The sequence below is a fragment of the Staurois parvus genome, unplaced genomic scaffold (genome assembly GCF_062004578.1).
Source record: "Staurois parvus isolate SC_StPar_1 unplaced genomic scaffold, SC_StPar_1.0 ptg000243l, whole genome shotgun sequence".
NCBI lineage: Eukaryota > Metazoa > Chordata > Amphibia > Anura > Ranidae > Staurois > Staurois parvus.
Genome location: NW_028318039.1, coordinates 2,139,654 through 2,165,258, shown reverse-complemented (window position 1 = coordinate 2,165,258; position 25,605 = coordinate 2,139,654). Strand labels below are relative to the sequence as shown.

At 37.8% G+C, this 25,605-nt stretch overlaps 1 protein-coding gene across 12 annotated transcripts in view; it reads right to left on the bottom strand.

Moving 5' to 3' along the window:
* Positions 1-8,773: 8,773 nt before the first annotated feature.
* Positions 8,774-25,605, bottom strand: part of LMO7 (LIM domain 7) — a 230,400-nt gene continuing 213,568 nt past the window's right edge. For 10 of the 12 annotated variants that reach the window (XM_089680371.1, XM_089680374.1, XM_089680373.1 and 7 more), the window contains 11 exons: positions 23,755-23,780; positions 22,715-22,819; positions 20,947-21,039; positions 20,479-20,864; positions 18,930-18,982; positions 17,767-17,907; positions 14,387-14,591; positions 13,598-13,864; positions 12,796-12,904; positions 11,038-11,140; positions 8,774-9,450 (listed from right to left, as the gene is read on the bottom strand). In XM_089680371.1, the coding sequence (XP_089536497.1) occupies positions 9,428-9,450; positions 11,038-11,140; positions 12,796-12,904; positions 13,598-13,864; positions 14,387-14,591; positions 17,767-17,907; positions 18,930-18,982; positions 20,479-20,864; positions 20,947-21,039; positions 22,715-22,819; positions 23,755-23,780 (1,511 nt within the window). In that variant the 3' untranslated portion in view covers positions 8,774-9,427. The remainder of the gene's footprint in view (positions 9,451-11,037; positions 11,141-12,795; positions 12,905-13,597; positions 13,865-14,386; positions 14,592-17,766; positions 17,908-18,929; positions 18,983-20,478; positions 20,865-20,946; positions 21,040-22,714; positions 22,820-23,754; positions 23,781-25,605) is intronic. The other 2 variants (XM_089680372.1, XM_089680377.1) reach the window with 2 other exon arrangements.

Here is a 25,605-nt window from a genome sequence, read left to right as displayed (position 1 = left end):
ATGATGGATACCCTAGAAACTCTAGGAATAGGAGTAAGAATGAGAGAGTGGATAGGGAAGCTGTATAGAGAGCCCTCAGCGATAGTAATGGTTAATGGTGAGAGGTCGGAACCGATTAGAATGTCAAATGGAACTAGACAGGGATGTCCATTATCTCCATTGCTGTATATATTGGCATTAGAACCATTATTGGCAACTATTAGGAAGAATTTAGATATAGAAGGAGTGCAGATTGGGGAAGTCGAACATAAAGTAGCTGCCTATGCGGATGACCTATTGTTCTATGTGGGAAATCCTAGGATAACACTCCCAAATCTAATGAAGAGCTTAAAGGATTATGGGGAGTTATCAAACTTGAAAATCAATCCAACTAAAACGGAGATCTTAAATGTAAACCTGTCAAACAGTGAAAAAGAAAAAATACAAAAAGAATTCCCCTTTATATGGAAAAACAGAGAGATAAAGTATTTGGGGGTGAAACTTTCTGCTTCATGTACAAACCTGTATAAATTAAATTATATCCCACTCTTAAATGAGATTAAGAAGGAACTAAGGAGATTCGAGGGAGGTAACCCATCTTGGATAGGCCGTATAAACCTGATAAAAATGATAATCGTACCAAAAATCCTCTATAAATTTCAGATGATTCCAATCAAAATCCTGGAGGTCTTTTTTAAAGTAATAAAAAAGATGTTAACAAAATATATATGGAAAAATAAAAAACCTAGAATATCATATGACTTGTTAAATAGAAATAAAGAGAGAGGAGGCTTGGGAGTGCCAGATATTAAGAGGTACTATAAAGCAGTAGTCTTAGCGAGAATTTATGATTGGACACATAATTTTGAGGGGAAAAGGTGGGTTCAGATTGAGAATGAATTAAGTGGAGTTACCTTGAAGAGAATTATATGGGCACCAGCACAATATAGAGGGCTAAAAGATACCATGAGTGTTTTTACATTAAATGTTTTTAAAGTCTGGGATAAATTGCATAACATTATGAAATGGGATTTTAACTCGCAATTAATTTCACTGAGGAATACGGATTATTTTCCTCCAGGTAAGGAAGAAAGTACAGGGAAATGGATTAGAAAAGAAGATATCCAACTGAGAGATATAATGGAAGGACAGGAATTGAGAACACTTGGGGATTTGAAAGGGGATAAAAGGGAACTTTTTATTAAAATAGATGAATGGAAATATCACCAATTAAAACACTTTGTCAGAAACCTCCCAAAACCGTTGAGATCGAGAGAGGATTGGAACCTGTTTGAGAGGTTGTTAGAAACACGAGGTGACGGGAGGCGAGGCACTGCAAAAATTTATAAAACCCTCACTGAGTTAGACACTTGCACAAAACCAAGGTATATAGGTAAATGGGAAAGAGATCTGGGAATAGAGATAGATGAGGATAAACAAAGAAAAATATATAGATTAATACACGAGAATATAAGTATGAGAGAGGTGGAGGTAAATTATAAATGTTTAACGAGATGGCACATTACACCGAATATTGAGTATAAGATATGTGGGGAAAATTCACTAGAGTGCTGGAGGGGATGTGGAAAAATAGGCACATTATATCATATATGGTGGGAGTGCCCAAAGATTCAAGGTTTCTGGGAGATAATTGTCCAAGTAATTGAGAATATCTCCGGGATAATAATAGGACTGGACCCAGCAGTATGTCTACTACATAGTACAGAGTTATCAGTTAATAAGTACAAGGATTCGGGTATATGGTGCTATCTAAATGCGGCGAAGGGTCTGATACCTAAGTTTTGGCATAGACCAGAGGTGCCTAAGATAGAGGATTGGGTGGAAAGAACTAATCAAATTTGTAAGATGGAGAGATTGTGTTATATGCAGGAAGACAGGATGGGGTTGTTCTATAAGAGGTGGAGAACATGGGAAGAATACATTGTGAAATATATGGTGTAACTATGTGAGAAAGATAGAAGGTTTTAAAATTCCCTATATTCGCGTATGAAGAGGGATAATTGAATTATGCAGAGTGGGTGGGTTTATATGGGGGGGGGGTTTCTTTTTTTTTTTTCTCGGTTGGGGGGGAAATTAGATTGAGGGGGGGGGCGGTAAATGGGAATAAAGATAGTTAGAAATGTTATTAAAGATATGTAAATTTGTATGAGAATAATGCTGAAATGTGCAATAGATATGGAAAATAAATAAAATTTAAAAAAAAAAAAAAAAACACAAAGAAAGGAGGGTCCTGTACTGTACTCCATGATATGGAATGGGATGCTCCCAAGCAATAATTCAAAGGGAGGGCAACAAAGCTACATATGGTTTGTAATGTTTGAAAAAAGGCAAATGTCCATTCAGTTCAACCTATGTGCGTGTGATTTTTATTTTCTAATTCCCATAGCCCTGTATCTTATGCTTCCTGAGAAAGACATCTAAAGCTTTTTGGAAGTTAACACTCTTTGCAAAATAATCAAAACTGAAGCAATGGGCCCACAGGAAAAACAAGAAAGGTTGACGTTCCGGAAAAGACCACTGAAAGCTGAAGCACTTTGCAGCCAAAGAGCACATCAGCTTAGACTCCAAGAACCACCTGGCAAAAAAAGTTTTGAAAACATTAACTGAGGATAGAGTCGTAGCCCTGTAACTTGTGAGAAAAACAGATGCTAGATCCTGTAATAAGCCCAAGAAAAGGGAGATGAAGACCCTATTCTGACAGAGGACCCTTTAAAGGAGTATCCCCCTTGAACACAAAAGGAAGGCTCTGTGTTCACAAGAGCACCTGAAAAAGGCCAAAAGGGACATGGATAGGGACACAGATGCAGAAAAAAAGAAAAGCAACTTCTTGCAAAAAGAGTGCACAAAATGTAAGAGCCAATGGGGTAGATTTACTAAAACTGGTGCATACAGAATTTGGTGCAGCTGTGCATAGTAGCCAATCAGCTTCTAAAGTCAGATTGTTCAATTAAGCTTTGGAAATAAACCTGGAAGCTGGTTTCTATGCAGAGCTGCACCAGAGTTTGCAATCTGCATTTTTAGTAAATAAACCCCACTGTGTTAAGAGGAAGATATACAAGGCCAAACCAAGACCTGGGGCAAGGATAGGTGTTTGGTGATTTCAAAAAGATGGGGTTCCCTATATTCACACTAGGTGAGAAGTTCCCCAACATGACAGATTGCAGAGTAAGGAAGAGGTGATCTGCATGCCCCAAAGAAAGAGGGATGCTTAACGTAGAAGTTGGAATTTGCCTAACTGGTGAATATTAAGGAATTTGAGATTCTGGTAAATCTCTTGCCAAAAGTCACAGGGTACCTACAGACCGCACGTGGAGAGGGAATCGTCACATAACATAATATAACAGAAGCACTGACAAAGAGGGGCAATGCAACCTCTTTCAGCACTTAACCGGCAAATGGAGTGGACCCATACAAAAGGCCAGGTATTTAAGAAAGGCAAGGGCAAATCCGCTTCTCAGCCCATAAACCAGTCAGCTTCATCCCTGTCATCAGGGGTCTGAGGATTGTAAGCCAGGCAGATCTGTGTTATGATAATGAAGAATTAAGATTGGACCCCGGTACCCCAGACAGTAATCTTGACATCATTCTCTAGGAAGAGGAAGAGAAAAATGCAAGATCAACCAAAAGAAAGATGAGCATCAGCATTTGGACATATGGTTCAAAGAATTAGGCTCAGCCTATAGTTAGCCATGGGATATGAAAAAAACAAATGTGGAAATATGCAGCGCTAAAATACATATGCATATAAATATGAATGTTGATAAACATGATATTGATAATGAAGCAATGTTCCCAACTCAGCGTTTAACAACGCCCAAAGGAGAAGAGACCAGTCATTAGAAAAATTCCATAAGGTGCATATAGTGACAAAGGTGATCTAGTCAATATGGAATAAATTCCGACTTCCATGATTGCTGTGGCTGTGAGAATAGGTATATAATGCACTAACCAGATAGCACAAATGATTGTGCATTGGAGTATATAAGACCTACTCCTAGGTGCTCAGGGAATGGGAACTTTGCATACGGATGAAGTCGTCAAGGCAGGAACTAACCACCAGGTGTCATCCATCCAGGACAGGTTACCAGCCTCCAGCAATACAGGTATCAGCCATCAGGGGGATCATGCATATGAGCATAGACCAGGTTGGAAGAGGCACCTTAGGAGAAGGGGGGCTCGTTGGCACAAAGAACGAGCCCAGAGGAAGAAAAGCTCCAATAGTGTAGTAATTTAATAATCCAAATGAAGGTGAAAAAAATATATGCAAAAACAGACACTTACATACAAAAAGATCCAATATGGCCGCCGGCCATGTAAGAGGCCGTGTGGTGTGTTGGTAATGGTTAGGGGCACCTCCGTAACGCGTTTCGTGTAACACACTTTTTCAAAGGGAGAGTGCCCTGTATGCTGTTCCCCAATATATACTACTCTGCGCGCATGCGCCGTAGATCTTTGCTGCGTCATCGTGGTATTTTTCGCATGCGAGCGGCGGCCATTTTGTTGACTGTGGTCACTAACCTCAATCGCGCATGCGCGATGAGCGTTGGCAGCGGCCATTTAGTTGTAGGTAAAAGACAAATCTATTACACAAGGGACACATCTTGTGAACTGAAATGGAGCACCACCACAATCTAATTATCTGCATAGCCCGGAATTAACCTAGATGTATAAATAACATACATCTATTGTTGGGGGAGCATAATGAGGAAAATACAATGAATATTAATTACTCATTCTTATTTATAAAGAGTGTTAATAAACGTTGTGCAGGATACATTAACATCAATCCCTGTTGACCAGAGGTGGTAAGCAAGGTGTATGATGGCTCCATTCCAATACATGACGTGTACATAGTCAGTGATAAAATACATAAATATAAGAAAACCATGAATAAATGATCAATACATAAATAAACAATACAATCTAATAACATAAATACTAAATAAAATACAGAATCCAGTTACCGCTATGCAAGTGGATATAAAATATATGGTGACTCACAATAGTAATGTACAGAGGTGTACAATGCTCATACGGCTAAAATATCAAAGAGGGGATAAAAGAAATGTAGATCCGTAATAAAATTTATCGATAAAAGTGATAAAATTCATTGATAAAAAGAGGGGATCACTAAAATTTGTAAAAAAGGTTATTGCATCCTTAGTAAAACCTTTTAATTAACTAAAGATAAAATGAATAATGATGAGAATAATCTGATGTGACATTTGTATTTAAGAGTGTAGAGCTGCTATAAATGCAAATATTCATAAAAAGTCTCCGTATAGTCTAGTGATGGATGTACATATAATCCAAGACCCATAATAAACCTTATTAAACATAAAGGTGATCCTGTACTAAAATTTAGTCTCCAAATAAAAGAAATATAGACCCAAAGTATCATAAAACATAGGCAGGAAAGGAGGAGGGGGTTCTAACTGGTGTCAATAAAACAATTGATATCTAAAGCAATGTTAAGACCATGAGGAGAAAGTTTGCAATAAAAAAATCCATTTGGTTTCCAGCATAGAAACAGCCCTCCTTTTAAAAATTCCTCTCCATTGCTTTTTAATAACATCAATGCCCGTTAATTTGAAACAATGGGGATTTCTGTGGTGTTGTTGTCTAAAATGCATGGATAGGGAGTGCTCCTTGAAACCTTTTTTAATGTTGGACAAGTGCTCACATAGTCTATCCCTGAGTCTCCTGGTTGTTCTGCCCACGTACTGCTTGCCACATGACCACTCAAGCAGGTAGACGTGTGTGGTATTGCATGTAATAGTAGTTTGAATATCAGAGGTTCTTCCTGTTGTATTTGATCTGAAAGATTTCACAGGGTTTTTATGTAAACCATTATGGATGCACAGCATGCACCTGTTGCAAGGGTAAAAACCTTTACGATTGAAAAAGAAAGTCAATTGTTTAGGGGGATTGACTATATTTGGTGCAAGTTTATTCCTTAATGAAGACGCTCTGCGGTAGGTGATTTCTGGATGGTCAGGTAGAGCCCTTCCTAATATGGGGTCATTTTTCAAAATGATCCAATTTTTCTTTATGATTTTTGCTATGTACTTATATTGTGTAAAGAAGTTAGTAACAAAGGGACCAAATCTTTCAGTCTGAACACTGCCTCTAGAGGTGAGGAGCTTGTTTCGATCTATATCGCCAACCTTATTTATCTCTGCTTCTAGTGTTGTGGTGCCGTATCCTTTTTTGATAAATCTGTTGTTAAGGATATTGGATTGTGTAATAAAATCTTCTCTTTTTGCACAGTTCCTATGGATGCGTAAAAATTGCCCTCTGGGTATATTGTCCAGCCATCTAGGTAGGTGGCAACTATCCTTGGGGATGAAACTGTTTGTCAGTTGATTTGAAGAGGCTTTTGGTGGAAATCTCTACCATTGTTAAATAAGGTTAAATCCAAAAAATTGATTTCATAGTAGTCATGCTGGAAGGAGAGTTGTATATTCAATGAATTATAGTTAAGGGTAGTGAAAAAATTATTCAATGTAAATTCGTCTCCTTCCCAAAGTAGCAGAATGTCATCTATATAACGATAGTAAAAAATCAACTGTGGCCAATCTCTTGAATAAATTAAGTCCTCCTCCCATCTAGCCATGAATAAACTGGCTAGGCTGGGTGCGAACTTCGCACCCATAGTGACACCGTTTGTTTGTAAATAGTACTCTTCACTAAACCAAAAGTAATTGCGACTCAATGCAAAGTCTAGCAGATCAAGAATAAAGTGCTTTTGTGACCAGGGAATGTCCTCTGCAGTGTTAAGATAGAATTCTACATCAGCAAGGCTGTCAGCATGTTTGATGTTGCTATATAACGCTGCCACATCAGCCGTCACCAAAAAGGTGGGGTTGTGGAGTGTGATATCTTTTATGTCCGTCAGAACCTGTTTGGTATCTTTCAGGAAAGCTGGTGTATTGCACACTAAAGGTTGAAGAAAGTGGTCTATGGACTATTGGGCGGCCTGGGGGATTAACAGGGTCTTTATGAATTTTGGGCAGACAGTATAAAATTGGTAACTTAGGCGCTGTCGGGCAAAGGTAGTCTTTCTCTTTTTTGTTCAGAATACCATCATGAAAGCCCTTTTTTATTAGTGCTTTCAGCAATTTTTTATAAGGGATGAGCGGATTGCTCTGCAGTTCCCTATATGTATCCTTATCATTTAAGATATGAAACACCTGTGACAGGTAGTCACTTGTTTATGACAACTACTCCCCCTCCTTTGTCTGCGGGACGGACTACTAACTCCTTATCATCTAGTAGCCTTTTCGTCAGTAGGTCAATACGTTTCTGATCATAATATCTGTTGGTCAAATTTTTTATTTTCATTTTTTCCAAATCTTTCAGGACCATGTTTTTAAAAATAGTGATATGGGAATGAGCGGGAGGGTTAAAAAGTGAGGCATTTCTGAGATTAGAATTCTTAAAAGCAACCGAGACTGAATTCGTGGTATCCCTGGTAACGGGGTTACTGAAAAAGTCTCTCTTTAAAGATAGTTTTCTGGTGAGTTTATGGATGTCAATAAAGGTCCCAAATTTGTTGAGTTTAGCTGGTGGGGCGTATTTTAAACCTATATTAAGGAGATTTAATTCTTCATCAGTGAGGGTTTTGTTACTAAGGTTGAAAATACCTGTACTGGTTACATTCTTTTTTTTGTCTATTACGCCTGGTTCCTCCTTGCTTTCTTCTTGCCTTAGGTCTCTTTTTATCCCAGAACCTTTGCCTAAAAAAATGATCAGACTCACTGCGATAATGAGGTCCCAGTTTAGTATTCATATGTTCCCTATTATTGTAGCCAGGATTATGATAATTAGGATAGGAGTGGTTGTTATATTGAGGATTTCTGTTACTATAACAATCATCCTGGTAGGTACGGTTATCCTGGTAGGTACGATTAGTGGAGTTCTGGTATCTATTTCTAGATGGTGTTCTGTAGTTGGAGTATTGTTGATTGTTATCATAATAAGGATCAAAGTAATGGCCAATTCCATTGAAATCTCTCTGTATATGACCCCTAGAAGGTGTTCTTTTTTGTAATCTTCTGTATCCATATAGGGGACTAGTTTTTCCTTAGTTTTGTTAATTTCTATCCTACCTACCAGCTCTGGGTCTGCTGCATCCGTCTGCTGTCAGCTGCTTCTGTCCTCTGGCTCATCCCTGATGAAGCATCAGCTGCTTACCTGTGCAGCCTACTGGACTTACTACAGGCACTAATATCTCATTGTGCTCTCACAACCACTGTCTCATTCCCAGTGGTCCCTGAGCCAGGGCTATAAGACAGTCATCCCTCTTCACAACAGGCTCTATAACCAGGTAAATGTCAACATACTCATATTTCCAGATCCTGCTTTGTCTCATGGCTCCCGGATGAAGATAGTTTGAATTTCGAAAAGCAATGTGGCATTCTTATTATCACTGAGGCATATTTGTCTTTGTGCAATAGTACATGGTGGCTTGAATATTGTCATACTTCATTTTGTGGCTGTCAGTTTTTTTAAACTTTTTTCTATTGCTTTTTTTTTTCTTTTTTAACATTCAATAAATTGTGTTAATTTTACTATGTTGTAATGTTTGGCAATGTAAAATATAATGCCTAAAAAATGCAAAACAGGTAAAACAAACCTTTCTACGCTATAGACATTGTATGCCGCAAGATTTTACTCTGATGAGATTTGGGAATAATTTATGTTGATGTTAAAATCATCTAAAACTATTTCAGCTTGGTAATAACTCTTTAATAAAACAAAAACGGTGATATCTGATTCAAATGCAGACAATTTTATTTACAAAAGTAAATCAGAAAATATTTTAGATACAGAAAAGTTTTAGAAAATAAACTTTTAACAAATAATTTCAAAGAAAAAAAAAAAAGAACAAATGTTAAGGCACAATTCTTGCATAGAAATTTGAATGTCAGAAAATCAGAATTTGCAGCATTTCTGCACATAACCACAATATAGTGATATACCTCAAGGTGCATACAATACATTCAAATGCATTTAAGTATTATTTTGTTCTTGAAAAGGCGGCAACAGCCATCTACTATCAACCTGATACTGCATGTTAAATAGGATTTTAATGAATACCCTCTTCAGACACTGGCAATGAAATAGATGAAAGAAGGGCACAAAAATGTTTTGAAATTACACATAAAAGCGTACTTTTTACAAAGAGTCTTCAGAACACTGAAAATACAACACGCCCCTTAGCTTTGATTATCCTCTCATAAATATGTCAACAAAATCTAATTAAAGAATATAAGGCAACGGCAATGTCATATCTTACAGATAACATATATAAACCACATGAAGCACACATCCAGCTTGTGCTTATACATTTACATCATCATCATCATCTTCTAATCGGTACTCCTCAGCTTCTTCTAGAAGTGGCTCTGCAGTAATAGGACCATCACATGGAGGTGGGCTGCCCAGCTATGAAGAAAATGCACAATATACTTCGTTATCTACTTTAAATATTTTGAAATATTCTCTATGCATTAAGGTAGTTTACTCCACATCCATTGTCCAATTCAAAGCAATGAGAAATGATACTAAGTATGTTAGACATTTATTTATTTTAAAGTAGAAATAAAAAAAATCAGCAGAAAAATAATAGCTAACAGGGGAAGGGGAAGGAGGCGTTAATTGGGACTGGTTAAAGTTAACTAAGGAATAATAAGGAGTTAAATAAAAATACATTTTAAACACTTTTTAAGCTTGTAAGGGTTCCTAACCTAATCTCATATGCAGATGAAAAGTCATTCCTTTGATCTACCTGTGAATAAAATCATAATTAAATGCAATGAACTATTACTACAATGTATTACCACTTGCAAACTATCAGCAAAAATCATTTGAAGTGTCATGAACAGGAAGCTTAGCAGCTCCTGTGTGCTGGGGCGTACAATCCCCAAGCTTCTACCTTGGTGTTAACCCATTAATTCAACTTCTGATTCTTCAGGACCATACAGCAGCCAAATGAGTGTATGTCTAGTGCCGCAATGGAAAATGCTCATTCAAAACATCAAAATGTGCAAGCAACATTAACAGATCCATGATACATAACTTAAAGCGGAGCTCCAGTCAAAATTAAAAAAAATATAAAATTTGGCAGCAACAAAAACTGCTTCCTAGACGATCACAGCAGAAGTGGGAACAGGTACCTGTCAAATTCAGGTACCTCCTCCCCCCCAAAAGGTTCCAATCCTCAATGGGGAGTGGAAGACGAGGCCTTAAAGCTGGACTTCCCCTTTTGGGTGGAGCTCTGCTTTAAGCGTACATTACCGATGTTTTAAAATTGGAATTACTGTGCTCCACCCAAAAGATGAAACTCTGCTTGTCTGCCGCCCCCTACCCCTCCACTGGCACATTTGGTTTTGACAGCTACCCACTCCCATTTCTGGCTGAGTTCGTTGCGGCAAACTGACCCTCCGTCCTTCCCCTGCAGCATTCTGCGACACTTCACAGGTCCCAGAAGACTGCGGTCCATTCACAAAGTGCAGCACACTTTGAAGCATGCGCAGTAGGGAACCCTTAGTCAAGATGGCGGAGCCAGAACCCAATAGCCAATTGAAGAATCATCTCAGGTGAGGACACCGCTGGATGCCTAGACGGGTAAGTGCCCTAATATTAAAAATTAATAAGAGCTCTAAGTAATATCACAATTTAAAGAAATAACCCAAGATCAACTTCTTAAAACTATATTAATAAAAATAATTTAGGCTATTGCTCATAATTTGTACTGCTAAAAATAAATTGATAAACAAAAAAACTGATTACACATCACAATGCTCAACCTTACTGGCAAGCCAAACATTTTGAACCTCAGGGCACCGAATGTCATTTCAGAATACATTAGACCAGCAGACTGTAATTTTTATACCTGTTACTGAATCTTGATTATTGATAACAATTGAGCAACTATTTATTTGCTCCATAAACTAAGGTATAAAGGTAGTTCAAATAGTAAAATCATTGTGGTTATTGCATACTGACATGACACATACTGTATATACTTACATTTAAATTTAATGTAGCAGCTGTTGCAATACAAATCATTGTTCCGGATTCTAACTTCTGCTCCAGACTGGGATCCTCCAAGGTCGGTTTCACAAGCAAAACACTGTTAAAAAGACAAAGGGTCAAAATAAGCACTACGAAGGCTCTGCCCACAATTCCACTATAGAAGACACATCCAGGAGAGCTTGAAACATCTAAACCCAAGCAGAAAAGTAACTGAAATCATTAGCGGATTAGTTGGCAGCCACACATTGCAATTAGGTTTTGTTAGTGTACTATGCAAAGTGATCATGTCAAGCAAAGGGGGAATATCCAACACAGGGTACCAGAAAAGAGCAGAGATTTGGCACAAGTTAAACAGAAAGATACAGAAGTTGACTAAAAGATTTCTTGAAAGAGCACTAGGTTTTCAAGACGATTCCAAGCTTATATAAATAAGATGATGCACAGTTTTAGCTTGAGAATGATTTGATTACTATAAAGAAAAGACACACTTATTCCTATCTAACATTTGTAGATGTAAACGTACATTGAGGGTAATATTTCTGCTAGCTACAGATCAACATTTTATGTGAATAATATAGCTGACTGCGGGTTAGTCATCTGATCAGTATTTAGATTGAGAAGATGTGTGTGGTCACTTCTCTCTAGCTCCTCTTTATATCTCTGCATAAGAACAGGGAAAATTACAACTGAAACTATGAAGCAGTTGACTATTTTTTTTAATAGTTTGTCTAATAGTAAATCTGCTCTTAAAGTAAAAAAACAGTAACTGAAAACTTTCAGAAATAAAGTTTTTAAAAACTTTTTTTTTTATATATGACACATTTACATTTAGCAGTAGTTCGAAACAAGATAATAAATCATGGCATCGTTTATGGGGTATTAAATAGATCATGTGGTGGGAATCCCTTTAAACCATCCAGCTTTCAAACTCCTAAATACATTATGGGGTATCTGTATTGATATTTTCATCCAAGATTTCACACAAATTTCATCCTAGATTTTGGCCATGTATAGTTTTGTGAAAAAGTAACTTTTTCACAGATCTATACATGGCTAAAAGTAGACTCATGATTATCACACCTATAGCAGCTTGTTAGACATCCCATTCCAAACTCCTTGAACAAACCCCACTCTTCTGGGAAGGAGTTCTACAAGATTATAGAATGCCTGTTGGGATTTGAGGCCATTCATCAAAAAGGAAATTTGTGATGGCAGGTATTGATGAACAAGAGGGAATATGGCCTACAATCAGTATTCCAGTTCATACCGAAGGTGATCAGTAGGGTTAAGGCCATGGCTCCGAAGCCACTCAGCTTCCTCTACATTAGAAACCATTGCATTATGGACCTGGCTTTGTGCACAGTCATGCTGAAATAGAAAAGGGACTTCTCCAAAATCTAGGACACTGACCTGGAGCAAACATGGAGATCAGGAAGACAGAGTGAAGGCAAATCTCTAATCTGCATACTTGATCAGGCCTGAGCCTCAGAATTTATTGAATCTAGTGGATCACCCCTGCAGCTGAACTGATTTTTTTCTCCCCAAGAGAAAAAGTCAAGAAAGGGTGTTGCCTAGAAATAAACCTTAAGCCTTCCTAGAATACTATTGACAAACAGGTTGTATTATAAACTCTGTATACATTTTACAAGATGTTCATAGAAAACCTTCCAACATGCACAGGATTAATGTTAGTACCTACAGCATAGTGGATTAGTTGGCAGAGGATCAACTGAAATCTCCTTATAGTCTCACCTTAAAACAATGTAAATGAAAACAAAGACCAAGAGATTCGATGATCATGGCAGCTCCTTTGCCCAAACTGTTATTACAGTAAGAGCACAATTTCTTCCCGCTCACTGACCTAGATGCAGAATAAGAAAATAACTCAGTCCTTGTTTGAATCCTGGAGCATGTACTGGAATGTAAAAGTTAAAGGAAGCACAAATCTGAGGTTTCTGTGTGGACAAGCAGCATTAGAACACAATGGCGAACTCTGAAGCACCTCTGACGACATGAGGAATGAAGAAATATTTAGCTAGCAAACAAACACGCAAAACAAAATTTAATTATAGTGTAACTGTTAAATCTGAAAGAAAACATTAGTTTAATGACTCAGCTGAATTAAAATGACACAAAAACATTGCAGGCAGATCTTCTGGACACATTTTGTTCAGTTACTGAAATCGGAAGGGTAACAGGGCAACAATAGGTAAACAAATGTTCCCCTTTAGTAAAACCCTGTAATTCATGAAGATCATGCTAAGTTAATCAGGCCCTTATCCAGTCGAAACTAATTTATCAAAAGACCTGCAATGCTTTTCTTTGCTTTCACTAATAAGCGAATAATAAGCAATTGAACCCATGTAAGACTGATAATTCTCACAATGGATGTACTGGTTGTGAATTAGGCAACAGAGAAACTCTCAAAGGTTTAAAATCCTGATCACCGCTAAACGTTCTGTCACAGTTAGAAGACAGTGAAAAAAAAACAAAATTCAAAACAAAAAAAGTTAGCTTGTTACTACAATTTAAATGGATTAAAAAGTGTTCTTACTTGCTGCGCTGCTGACCAGATGTCTGTGTTGTAGTTTGATTTTGAGGTAAAGTAGAGGACATAGATGTCTGGGAAAGGGATGCACTTCGCACAGACCCTGGGAGACTGGAAGATAGGTCACGTAGGTAAGTGCGGTTAGATGTGGAAACCACTTGAGAAGGACGACTAAAATCTTGACTGGATGACAAAGCGTTGTATGATGATGAATGATTTGTCCAAGATGATTGTCTTTGGGAGTTGAAGTCTAGATTATCCAATGATTCACCCCTGCAAAAGCAAACAGCACCATTCTGTAAAATTTAATCTTCTAAAATCCAATTACTTGACCACACTAAAAGCAAGCTTTATTTAAAAAAAGGGGAGGGATCTATTCTAGTGTTTTCCAAACCTGTCCACTAGATCCAGCAAGAGTGTTAGTTGCAGGTAACCTCACACAGCTGGATTAAATATTTTACAAACATGATTTGCCTGTGTAGTACTCCATGAAGTGGAACTCTTCATATAGTAACCCAAAAGTTGAACTTTAGGAGGAAATAATTCAAATATCCCAAACAAATTATATTTTATTCTCCGCAAACAGAGTTTGACAAAAAATTGCTACCATGCATACCATTTTATGGATGTCATCAATTTGCAGCTACATCTTCTGCTCCATGCCTGAGGCATCTCAACTGCCCATCTGTCCTCACTAACATGCATGCTCAGGTAAACTTGTTGTGCATGTCTGACCATCTTCTGACATCTATGGCTACCTTTTTTTGTAATTTTCTTTTTTAAGCTACTGCATACCTTCTCATAAAATTTGGAACAGATGACGTGTCTTTTGTAACGCTAGAGCTACGTTGCCTGATCCAACTGTTGTCATTGTTAAGATTGGTTTTCTTCCTCATTTCTAGAATTATTTTCTGCCTTTCCAGCTCTGCATTGACTTCCTTGCTTGGTCTTTGTTGGGAATCACCCGCTGTCCATGTAGTGTCAAAACCTCTGTTGCTGTCTGTAACAATGAAGATCAAAAATGGTAAAAATAGTAAAAGTAAAAAAGGCCAGTAGTACTTCATCCTTCTGAAGAGGCTCCTTTGCAAATTTACTAGCAAACATCTACAGCAGTGAAATGCTGCATATAACTGTTGGTTATCAACAAACTTTAAACCTGTTCATATAACTGTGTAACACTGAAAAACAAACCAGTCTAATTACAAGTGCAAAAAGTTAAATCAAACTGACCAGAAAGCCAATAAGCAGCAAGAACACGGACAGGTCCCTACAAAATGCAGCAAAATACATAAAAAAAAAAAAAATACAACACTCCGACTAGCTCTATCAAGCCCAGAATGTGATTCTGCCTAAAACCAGCAGTAAATACATGCATATAAGAAAAGAATCAACTTTTATTTTTGGAACAAAAACAAATTTAAAAAAAAAAAAAAAGTGTTGGATGGTTTAAAATATAGAAAAATTAAATGTGAAATCCCAGGTGTGAGACACTCTAGTAAGAGGAGACAAATCTGGCTTTAATGCCTGAATTATATTACACCATATACAATCCAAATATAGCAGGAAATAGGCTTATGGCCCTTTCTCAGATCATAAGCCAAGAACATGTTCTTTCTGAAACCGTAGAATACAAATATAAATAATGCCTTATGTGGTTTCCTCTCAGTTTATTTGCAGTTTGCCTTTATAATGTGAAGAACCAGAGCAGGACACCTAACATTAGTAAAATGTTGTAGTACAGCAGATTTACTAAACATTTACAGATTAAATGTGTTAAAAGGGTCGCGCATCCTATACTTCCAAAGCAGGTAGTGTAATGATTAGATCAATATAAGCAGCAAGTCTTGATCTAAAAGCTATAATGAAACTCCTGCTTTGCATAAAAAAAAGTCTAAAAAATATACCTAAAAGTATTTGCCAAACTGTATTCCTGCCTTTGTTATAGAGATAATATAAACATCAACATAAATATACAGTTAGGTCCATATATATTTGAACACAAACAATTTTAGTTTTTGCATGTATTTACCAAGACATATTCAAGCTATAGTTATAGAATGGATATGAGCTGAAAGTGCACACTCAGGTTTAATTTGAGGGGATGCACATCCAAATTGGAGGAAGGGTTTAGGAATTACAGCTCTTAAGTAGCCACCCCCCCTTTTTCAAGGGACCAAAAGTAATTGGACAATTGAATCAAAGTTGTTAAATGGCCAGTTGTGGGCTACTCATTCATTATTTCTTCATCAGTTAAGCAGGTAAAAGATCTGGAATTGATTCTAAGTGTGGCATTTGCATTTGGAATCTATTGCTATGAACCTACATCATGCGTTCAAAGGAGCTGTCCATGCAAGTGAAACAGGCCATTGTAAGGCTTCAAAAACTAAACAAATCAATCAGAGATAGCAGCAACACTGGGAGTGACCAAATTAACAGTTTGGTACATTGAGGAAAGAAGAACGCACTGATTAGCTCAGCAACATAAAGAAAAGGCATGGACATCCACGGAAAACAACTGGTGGATGATCGCAGGATCCTCTCTACGGTAAAGAAAAACCCATTTACAACATCCAGACAAGTGAAGGACACTCTCCAGGAGGTGGGCGTATCAAAGTCTACAATCAAGAGAAGACTTCACGAGAGCAAATACAGAGTGTTCACCACAAGGTGCAATCCATTCATTAGCCTAAAGAATAGAAAAGCTAGATTAGAACTTGGCAAAAAAAAAAAAAAATCTTAAAAAGCCAGACCAGTTCTGGAAAAGCATTCTTTGGCTGGATGAAACTAAGATCAATCTGTACCAGAATGACGGAAAGAAAAAAAAAAAAGTGTGGAGAAGGCTTGGAACAGCTCATGACCCAAAGCACACAATGTCATCTGTAAAACATGGTGGAGGCAGTGTGATGGCATGGGCATGCATCGCTTCCAGTGGTACTGGGTCATTGCTTATTGAAGAAGTGACAGAAGCAGCCGAATGAATTTCGCAGTGTTTAGAGATATACGGTCAGCCCAGATTCAGCCAAATGCAGCAAAGTTGATTGGACGGCACTTCACAGTACAGATGGACAATGATCCAAAACACACTGCAAAAGCAACCAAGGAGCTTTTGAAGGAAACGAAGTGGAATATTCTGCAATGGCTGAGTCAGTCACTTGATCTCAACCTAATTGAGCATGCATTTCATTGGCTGAAGGCAAAATTAAAGGCAGAAACAAAACAAAAAACAACAACTGAAGACAGCTGCAGTAAGAGCCTGGCAAAGCATCAGAAAGGAGGAAACCCAGTCTTTGGTAATGTCCATGGGTTCCAGACTTCAGGCAGTCATTGCCAGTAAAGGATTCTCAGCAAAATATTAAAAATGAACATTTTATTTATGATTATATTCATTTGTCCAATTACATTTGAGCTTTGAAAATGGAGGGACAGTGTATAAAAATGGTTGCAGTTCCTAAAATTTGTACTTGATATTTATGTTCAACCCCTTGCATTAAAGCTGTAAGTTTGTACTTCAAATACATTTGGAATGTTTCCTTTTAATTTATTCTTGTGGCATACAGAGCCAAAAGTATGAAAATTGTGCCTGTGTCCAAATATATCTGGACCTAACTGTATCCCATAGGATACCTATAATTTTTAGAAACAGAGCTGAATGGGGAATTCAGCTATAAAGAGGAGGTTAGTATTTATGAGTTATTAAGTCTAACCCTTTACTTTTTATACAGTCTGAGACCAATTGAAATTAATTTCTAGCTTTCTTGCAATTCTATATTTGTTTAGAATTTACAATACAGAGCTTCTTATTAAGTATGGAGATCATGTGTTCATTTCTATTCTGTCTCTCCTCTGGCTAGCACAGACAGGGGAACAAAAGCCTTCTCTACATATTAGATACCAAGTTGGTTTCTAAATTAAATTCTAAATTAAGTAGTTTTTAAGACTGATGTTTACGAAGAAGAGTTTACATTTTAGAGCTTAGACGCATTCTAGAAAAGGCATTATTAGTGGTTTACTCATGTTCCAGGCGTGCTTTTATGAATGTTTTATGTCAAAAAAGTTACACTTTATTAAACAAAGCAATATTAACATTAGCTGCTGTTATTTTAGCTTGCAGAAAAGCATCATTGTTAATGATTTGCATTTGATTGAGAGGAGGCGGGAGCAAAGCATTGGCCCACCTTGGCTTGGAACAGTTTGCCTTTGTGTAATTATTTTTCTCTGCACTTCTATATCTGATGGAGACTCTCTTCGCTCTCTCTTTTTTTGTTCATCCTCGAATTTCCAGTCAACAAAACCATAGGACTTCTTTTTAAGTGCTGCTTTAATAAAGGTTTAGACAAATTGTAAATTTGTAGAATCTTCTTCTAAAAAACAGCTAGCTGTATTTGATGTGTACAAAAGGCTTAGAATTGAAGGAATTTTATAACAGATATAATCTGCAGAATGTCTTAAGTATTTAAAGTTCACCTTACATATTGATTATATTAAAAATGCACAAATAATATACTGCAAAACCATAAAGTGGTTTATAAGAGTTGCTTGGTAATAGTACTTAGTAGATTAGATTACAATATTGTTAAAACATAAAGTGAAAGTGACAGTTGCAGAATTTTATGCTGTAAATGGTTTGGCACAGTGTTTATAAACACTGGTCAGACTCAAGATAAAGTAGCATTGCTTCCTTCACTTGCTGATCAAAAGAGATGAGCTTTGATGTTCATATGACATCAGTTAAAGCAGCATGGCAAGTAAAGTGTTTTTTTTTTTCTATAAACTGGACCAAAGTTTGGAAAAAATTGGGTAACATGCCACCTGATGGGCTGTTGTATGTAACCGTATCAGTTTGTTCTAGTTTTCATAAAAGCATCATTGTTAATCCATCACCTTGACAGAAAGTAGGTAAAATCATGACAAAAACCATGATACAATCCTGATAGAGGTTATAAATGTTCCTCATTCTACTAGAAAATAATTATGTCTGCCAATGTCTATGTTGCGGCAAGTGGGCTGGGTGGGGGATTTCCAATTCCTGTTCTCTATGAGACCCATCAAATAGGTAGTTGGGAGGAATCCCCTAAATGGGATAAAGAAAAAGCATAAGTGTCTTCTATTCACACACTCATAAGGCAGTAATGTGCATAGTTTTAGGAGTAGGAGTGAAGCTATCAACCTGGATGTTTCCAAACATCACCATGCCATCTTATACCTCCATGGGCTCTTCAACGGACTTACAGGTAGTATCACTAAAGACCCACAGTCTTGCTACCCTTTTAATATTGTGTGTTCATAAAGATTGTAATAGGTAGTCTTTTGGTTTGCACAAATATAAATCGTCACTTACCATGGTCTGGATCTGCATAATCAACTGAATCTGAGGAGTCTGTCCATTTGTTTCTAAAAAGCATAAAAACATCATGAGAATGACCCATAAAACATTATGAGACTGACTGGCAAACCAGCCCCGCTAGCTATGAACTAACCATTAAGGAGAAATCAGAAGTAACCTTTGAATTCCAACTGCAGAGATATCACCACATTCATGCTCCACTGAGATCTACATGTACCTCTGCGTGCTGTGACAGATGGGACCTGTACTCTTTCCGTTCACAGGAATCTGTGAATGGATGACACAGCTGTACACCAAGATTCTGGTAAATAGGGAAGTTGTTTGAAGGTGGGGGTTAGCGAATGCGATCACGTTTCAAACATGGTTCCAAAAGGTGAATTAACTAAGCCTTTAAATCTTGAATTTGTTGACCTGAACATGCTTAATATAGTACATGTTGTCAAGTACCAAAATAAGGTCATGCATAAAAGTAACGCTGGTACAAGGTACTGCAATTGGATGAAAACTGAAAATAAAAGCACTTGAATCTTATCATTTTGGCATGAATTTAATTTAAAAGATGGCAAGTTATTTACTTTTGCAGCCAAATTAGAATAACACCAACACTGTATTTTTTCGCATGCTGCCATTCACAAATATCTTTTTAAAAAAATTTAAAAACTGCTTCTTACATTTTTACAGGCTCTTTTCTGAAAAATCTTACTTGGTTCTTCCTTTTAATATGTTTATGAGGGAGCCATAATTCACCCTGTTTGTACTCTGCTTGCAGATTTCAATTATACAAATTTGATATATTTTTTACAACTTGTAAACTAGATGTGCAGGACTATCTTAAAGGGTTAAACATCTGATAATTGGATTGTGCATTGTATGTTAATGTACCTTCAAAAACACATGTTCCCGAGTTTGACCCCTTTTCCAATGTTGCTGTGCATTTAAAGCAATAAAACTGCTCCAAAGAATCAATAGGAATACATACCATGATGGGAGCATCTCAAAAGTTGAAAATACCCTTTAGACTTCACTAGTAAAGGAGGTGGCAAGTTAAAGCAGAGTTCCAGTGAAAATAAAAAAAATATAAAGGTCAACAGCTACAAAAACTTACCTGTCCCTCAATCCCACGGTGTCCCCTCCCCCACCTACAGCCAGTTTCACCATCCTCCCTGTGTTCCCGGCACTGGCATCTTCAGTGTGCAGGAGACAACTGCTGTTTCCGATTGCCTAGGAGATCTCAGTGGAAGCGGATACCTGTCAATTTTGGGTACCCATCCCCGCCCCAAAAGGTGCCAATATTTAATGGGGAGCTAGGGACCAATCCTTAAAGTGGAACGTCCCCTTTTGGGTGGAACTTCACTTTAAAATATGCAGATGCTGAGGATGTGGTGCTGGAATTGAGGTGAACCCCAATTTGGTAAATCAATATACCAATTTCCACAAAACACTGAACTTTTGCCATAACATGGTATTAATGTTAATCAAAATTGGAAGAGATTCTCATTCATTTACGAAATATATTTTGAATCTTGCAGTTGCACTTCCATACCTGAGATAATTTCTTCCTACTCTCTCACTCTCAGATTTCAGCCGCTGCTGCTCTTCTTGATCTTTCTTCCTCTGCCATTCCTCTTCCCTTAGTCTCCTTTGCTGCTCTTCTTTCTGACTTCTTTCTTTATCTTGCCTTTTCCTTTCTATTTCTTCCTGCTGACGCCGAAAGGCATCTTCCTCTGCCCGGCGCCTCTGTTCTTCTAAGAGATTCATCCTTTCTTCTTCTTCTTTTCTCTTTCTCTCACGTTCCGCTTTCTGTCTCCTCTGTTGTTCTCTATGGTCATCTTCACTGCTCAGTAAATTAGATGCTTCAGATCCTTCTGATTTCTTGTATGAAGGCACATGTGAAGTTACAGAAGTGTTGAATTTCAGGATTGTTTCCTCCTGTGATAAATATAGGCTACTAGTGAGTGTCACTGCATATGCCCTATAAGAAAAAGTTATAAATAGTGAAAAAAAATGAAACCTGATTGATCTGTTGAGATTTTCCTTTCTCTGCTTCTTGCTGAGCTTGCTCCCACTCATCTTTAAGCTTTTCTTGTTCTTTCTTGTACTTTTCCTGGAGCACAAGACAGACATTTATTTACAAAACTTAAGTGCAATGAATGACAAATGAGCATCAATGTTCAGTGAGGTCTTTGACTAGACACAAAGTACATATTTGCCATCTATGTAGAATTTTTAATATAATATTACATATATTTTCATTGCAGACTTAGTCCACTGAAAAGTGACATTTTGTTGGTGAGCTGAAATGCCCACTTGGTATTACTTTCTTTGAACACTACAATTGCAAATTTTCCCTAAATTGCCTGTCCCTCCCATAGAGCCCCCTAATGAAGGTGTCCTGCTGTCAAGGTTGATTTTCATAGTTACTCATACATTCTACAATAACAAAAATCCAAACATTTGTTACAGGTGTCTTTTATACTGATAACAAGTTCAAACAGGTGCCACTGATACAGGTAATGAGTGCAGGACAGAGGAGCCTCTTAAAGAAGAAGGTACAGGTCTGAGAGAGCCAGAAATCTTGCTTGTTTGTAGGTGACCAAATACTTATTTTCCACCATAATTTGCAAATAAATTCTTTCCAAATCAGCCAATGTGATGGTCTGGATTATTTTTCTCATTTTGTCTCTGATAGTTGAGGTCTACCTATGATGCCAATTACAGGCCTCTCTCATCTTTTTAAGTGGGAGAACTTGCACAATTGGTGGCTGACTAAATACTTTTTTGCCCCACTGTATATGGACTATCTAAAAGGACTAAGGACATAAACCACTTGCCCTCCAGAGGATTGACCCCCCCCTTCATTTTGTGCGATATGGCGCTGCATTACTTTGACAACTGCACATCATGCAACGCTGTACATAAATAAAATTCATGTCCTTTTTTGCCCACAAATAGAGCATTCTTTCGGTAGTATTTGATCAACTCTGCATTAATTTTTTGCGCTAAAAACAAAAAAAGACCAACAATTTTGAAAAAAAACAAAAACAAAAACAAACAAACAATATTTTTTACTTTTTGCTATAAAACAAATCCAATAAAAAAAAAAAAAAAAAAAAAAAAATCTAATTTAGTCATAACTTTAGGCCAAAAATGTATTCTGCTACATGTCCGATAAAAAGAATCCCAATAAGTGTAAATGAATTGGTTTACTTGAAAGTTATAGTGTCTACAAATGGTGGTATATATACTTGATTTTTTATTTTTTTTATACTAGTAATGGCAGCGATCAGTGACTTATAGTGGGACTGCAGCGAGCATTCTGACACTGGGGGGGAACTGAATAACTGCCACTGACATCCCCAGTGATACTAATACAGTGATCAGTGCTAATAAAAAGCACTGACACTGTACTAATGACACCGGGCAGGAAGGGGTTAACTTTTAGGTGATCAGATTTGAGGTGATCTATGTATTATACTACTGAGACATGCTGGCAGCAGAGACACCTGTGCTTACACACAGATTTCTCCCATCAGCTTCACACGGCGATCGCCGGGACCCAGCGGCTGACATCCCTAGCCGCCAATGGCTAAGTAGGCAAGTATATATACACACGTGATATTGCACCGCCCTGCCGCAGTACTTCTACTATAGTGCAGCAGGCAAGTGGTTAATACTAGTATTACTTCCATTATGCGATACTAATCTACCATTTCCCCTTTTGACTCCTGAGTGCCACTTTTTCTCCCTAAGGCTTTTGCATGTAACTACAAAAACCTTACCTGCAGAATTTGTTCTTGTTCTTGAAGCCATTTTTCCTGCCTCTTTCTTTCACCTTCAGGATCCCACGACCATCGTGTTGAAACATTTAGTGATGGAACCGGCATCTGCAATATCAACACAGTTAAAATACAGCATATACTTCTCAGGTCCCCAAAAAATCATTAAATAGCAAAGCATAAATGACATCCCTACAGTATGCAATACTAACACTACATACTTGAGGGAATTTATGAACAATGGAGAGGCCAGAAGCTGGAGCAGTTGTGCATGGCAATCAACTTTTATTGTGGAAGTAAACTCTATTTCGCATCTTTTACCTACAGGTAAGCCTTAAATAAGGCTTACCTGCAGGTACTGTAAATATCTCCTAAACATGCACCGTTTAGGAGATATTTACTGTAGAAGTGCATGCACACTGTGCTCTCAATGGACAGCGTGCCATCCATTGATAGAGCTATGCCGCAGCCGTAACTCCCTTTGTGCATGTGTGGGAGTGACACAGTTCGCAAACCCAGAAGAAAGACTGGGTGAGGATTGGAAGCCTCAGGGAGCTGTGACAGCGCTCCACTGGAGGGCTTCATTTTCAGGTCTTTCATAATGTGCTAATATGGGATGCATACTAGCACATTATGCACTTAACTTGCAGGGAGCAGATTTTTTAGAATTTTTTTTACTAGTTTGGTTTACTACTGCTTTAACTTTCATTTGCAAAGTTTAACTGAACAAGCTGAAGATAGAAGCTGATTGATTGCCATGCACAACTGCTCCAGATTCTGTCTGCTATAGTTTTGATATATTCCACCCACTGAATCCTAATCTCCTCTGGGGCAAAATTTATTTAGATGATGGTAAGTTATTGCCGCATCCTATTTAAATGGGACAGCACTAATAAAGTGAACAAGAGGAACCATGTTGGATACCCAGACTGAGAATTGTGCTGCTGAAATCAAGTAAAAAAAAAAAAAAAAATATTTAAATTAATTTTGTTCCCATTAAAATACCAGGTTCATAAAATTATTCCTTGTAAATGATTACTTACATCTGGCACAGCAGAATCTGAACTTCCTATAAACAGAAGGAAAAAAGTAATTGGAAGATTAAGTCACCAACACACCACTCATTTAGGCACATTAAAAAAAGCGTAAATGTAACTGCTTGCATTTACAGTCTTCAGTTTGATGAGAAAATACTTGCTATTAGGCTCCTTTATATAGATCCATGCCTGTGAGGATGTGGTGAAAAAGACCACCACCTGTCACCTAGCAGACCAGTCCCTGATTAAAATAGATATTGCAGTGATTTTATTATAAATGTAACTTACCTAACAGCTAAGAGGGGGAGAGGGGAAGCCCTACTTGAAAACCACACTTTAGGTCCACTTTAAGACCCAACTTCAAGAAAAAGAATCTACTCCAACCCTTAACCGCTTTGTAAAAATCCAACTTGATATTGCATCCAACCTTACCTTACTCCTTGCTCCAGAGACTCCCTTCAGTGCTGCAACTGGTCTCTTACAACTGATTCTGTAAACAGCAACCATCTCGAGCGGGAAGGCAGATAAGTGATACATCCAAGAGGAAAGCAAAGAGGATCAACCTGATGCTCAAGATCAGGATAGAGGAGATCCCCAAAGGAGAATGACTCAATGCAAAGGAACATTGATTCTGAACCAGAAACCCACCAAATCAAGTGAAACACAAAAACTACCTTTTTAAGAAAGAGGCAGACCCACAATATGATAAAAAATGGGTGAAGTCCCAAGGAGAACAGATTCCTATTGGGAAGCAAGCACAAAAAGGAAGTGGGTTGCCTGGTCAAACAACCAATCTCATTAAACAAGATATTCATTACAGCACAAAAATCCATAAGGTTTGGGAAATCACCTCTGAGACAATTGTACCATGGGGGTACAATCCCATGAACTGAGCCTGATTGAAAGGTGTAGGCTGCACAAAGGGCACCCTCACAAGTCTAAGCAGAGATAAAGGTTATACAATGGATATAAAAACGCTTTACAACCCTGTAAAAATTCCAGGTTTCTGAGATAGAAAAAATTCTTAAGTGATTTATCTTGGTCTGATGTTTTTTTTACATCTTTAATATGACTTATAATCTGTAAAATTCAAATCAAAACCAAACTAAAATCGCCAAAGGGGGAAAAATAAGATTTAAAAAACTTCCAGCAACGTGGTTGCATAAAACGCACACCCTTAAACTAATACTTTGCTGAAGCACCTTTTGATTTTATGTCCGCATTAAGTCTTTTGGGGTGGAAGTCAGAATGGCACATCTTGCCTTGGGAATCTTTGCCCCCTCTCCTTTGTCAGATTGCGAAGGCAACTTCTGCGTATAGGCCTCTTCAGTTCACCCCACAATTTTACAATTGGATTTAGGTCCGGGGTCTGTCTGGGCTATTCCAAAACTTAGATTTTCTCATAGAATGCTGGGAAGCCCAGGGAAACAGATGCATCATCTTGTGCAGTAGCACAACAGATGAGGAGGAGCAACAAAGAGGTGCTACAAACAAGGGGTAATCTAGGCTAAAAGTGGTGTCCTCTTTACCCAAATGCCGAAAGGCAAATTACCAAAGGACCCATCCAGATGCACTGTCAGCCACCCCAGTTGTAGCACTGGGAGCACACCGTCATGCAGAAGACTTTAGAGGGTTAGCTGACCTCTGGATTTGAGCCAATCAAGCTGCATTGGAGCCAGACTTTGAAGGACTGCAGTAACCTACTGGTTAATTAGATAATTAGATAGAGATGGGTGGGGGCAAGCTGTCACTATAGATTGTCTAGTGTGTGAGAAGACTGCCAGACGTCACATACACAGATTGTAGATGGACAGAGCAGGGAGGATCCACTATTGATTGAGGCAAATGCACTGTACG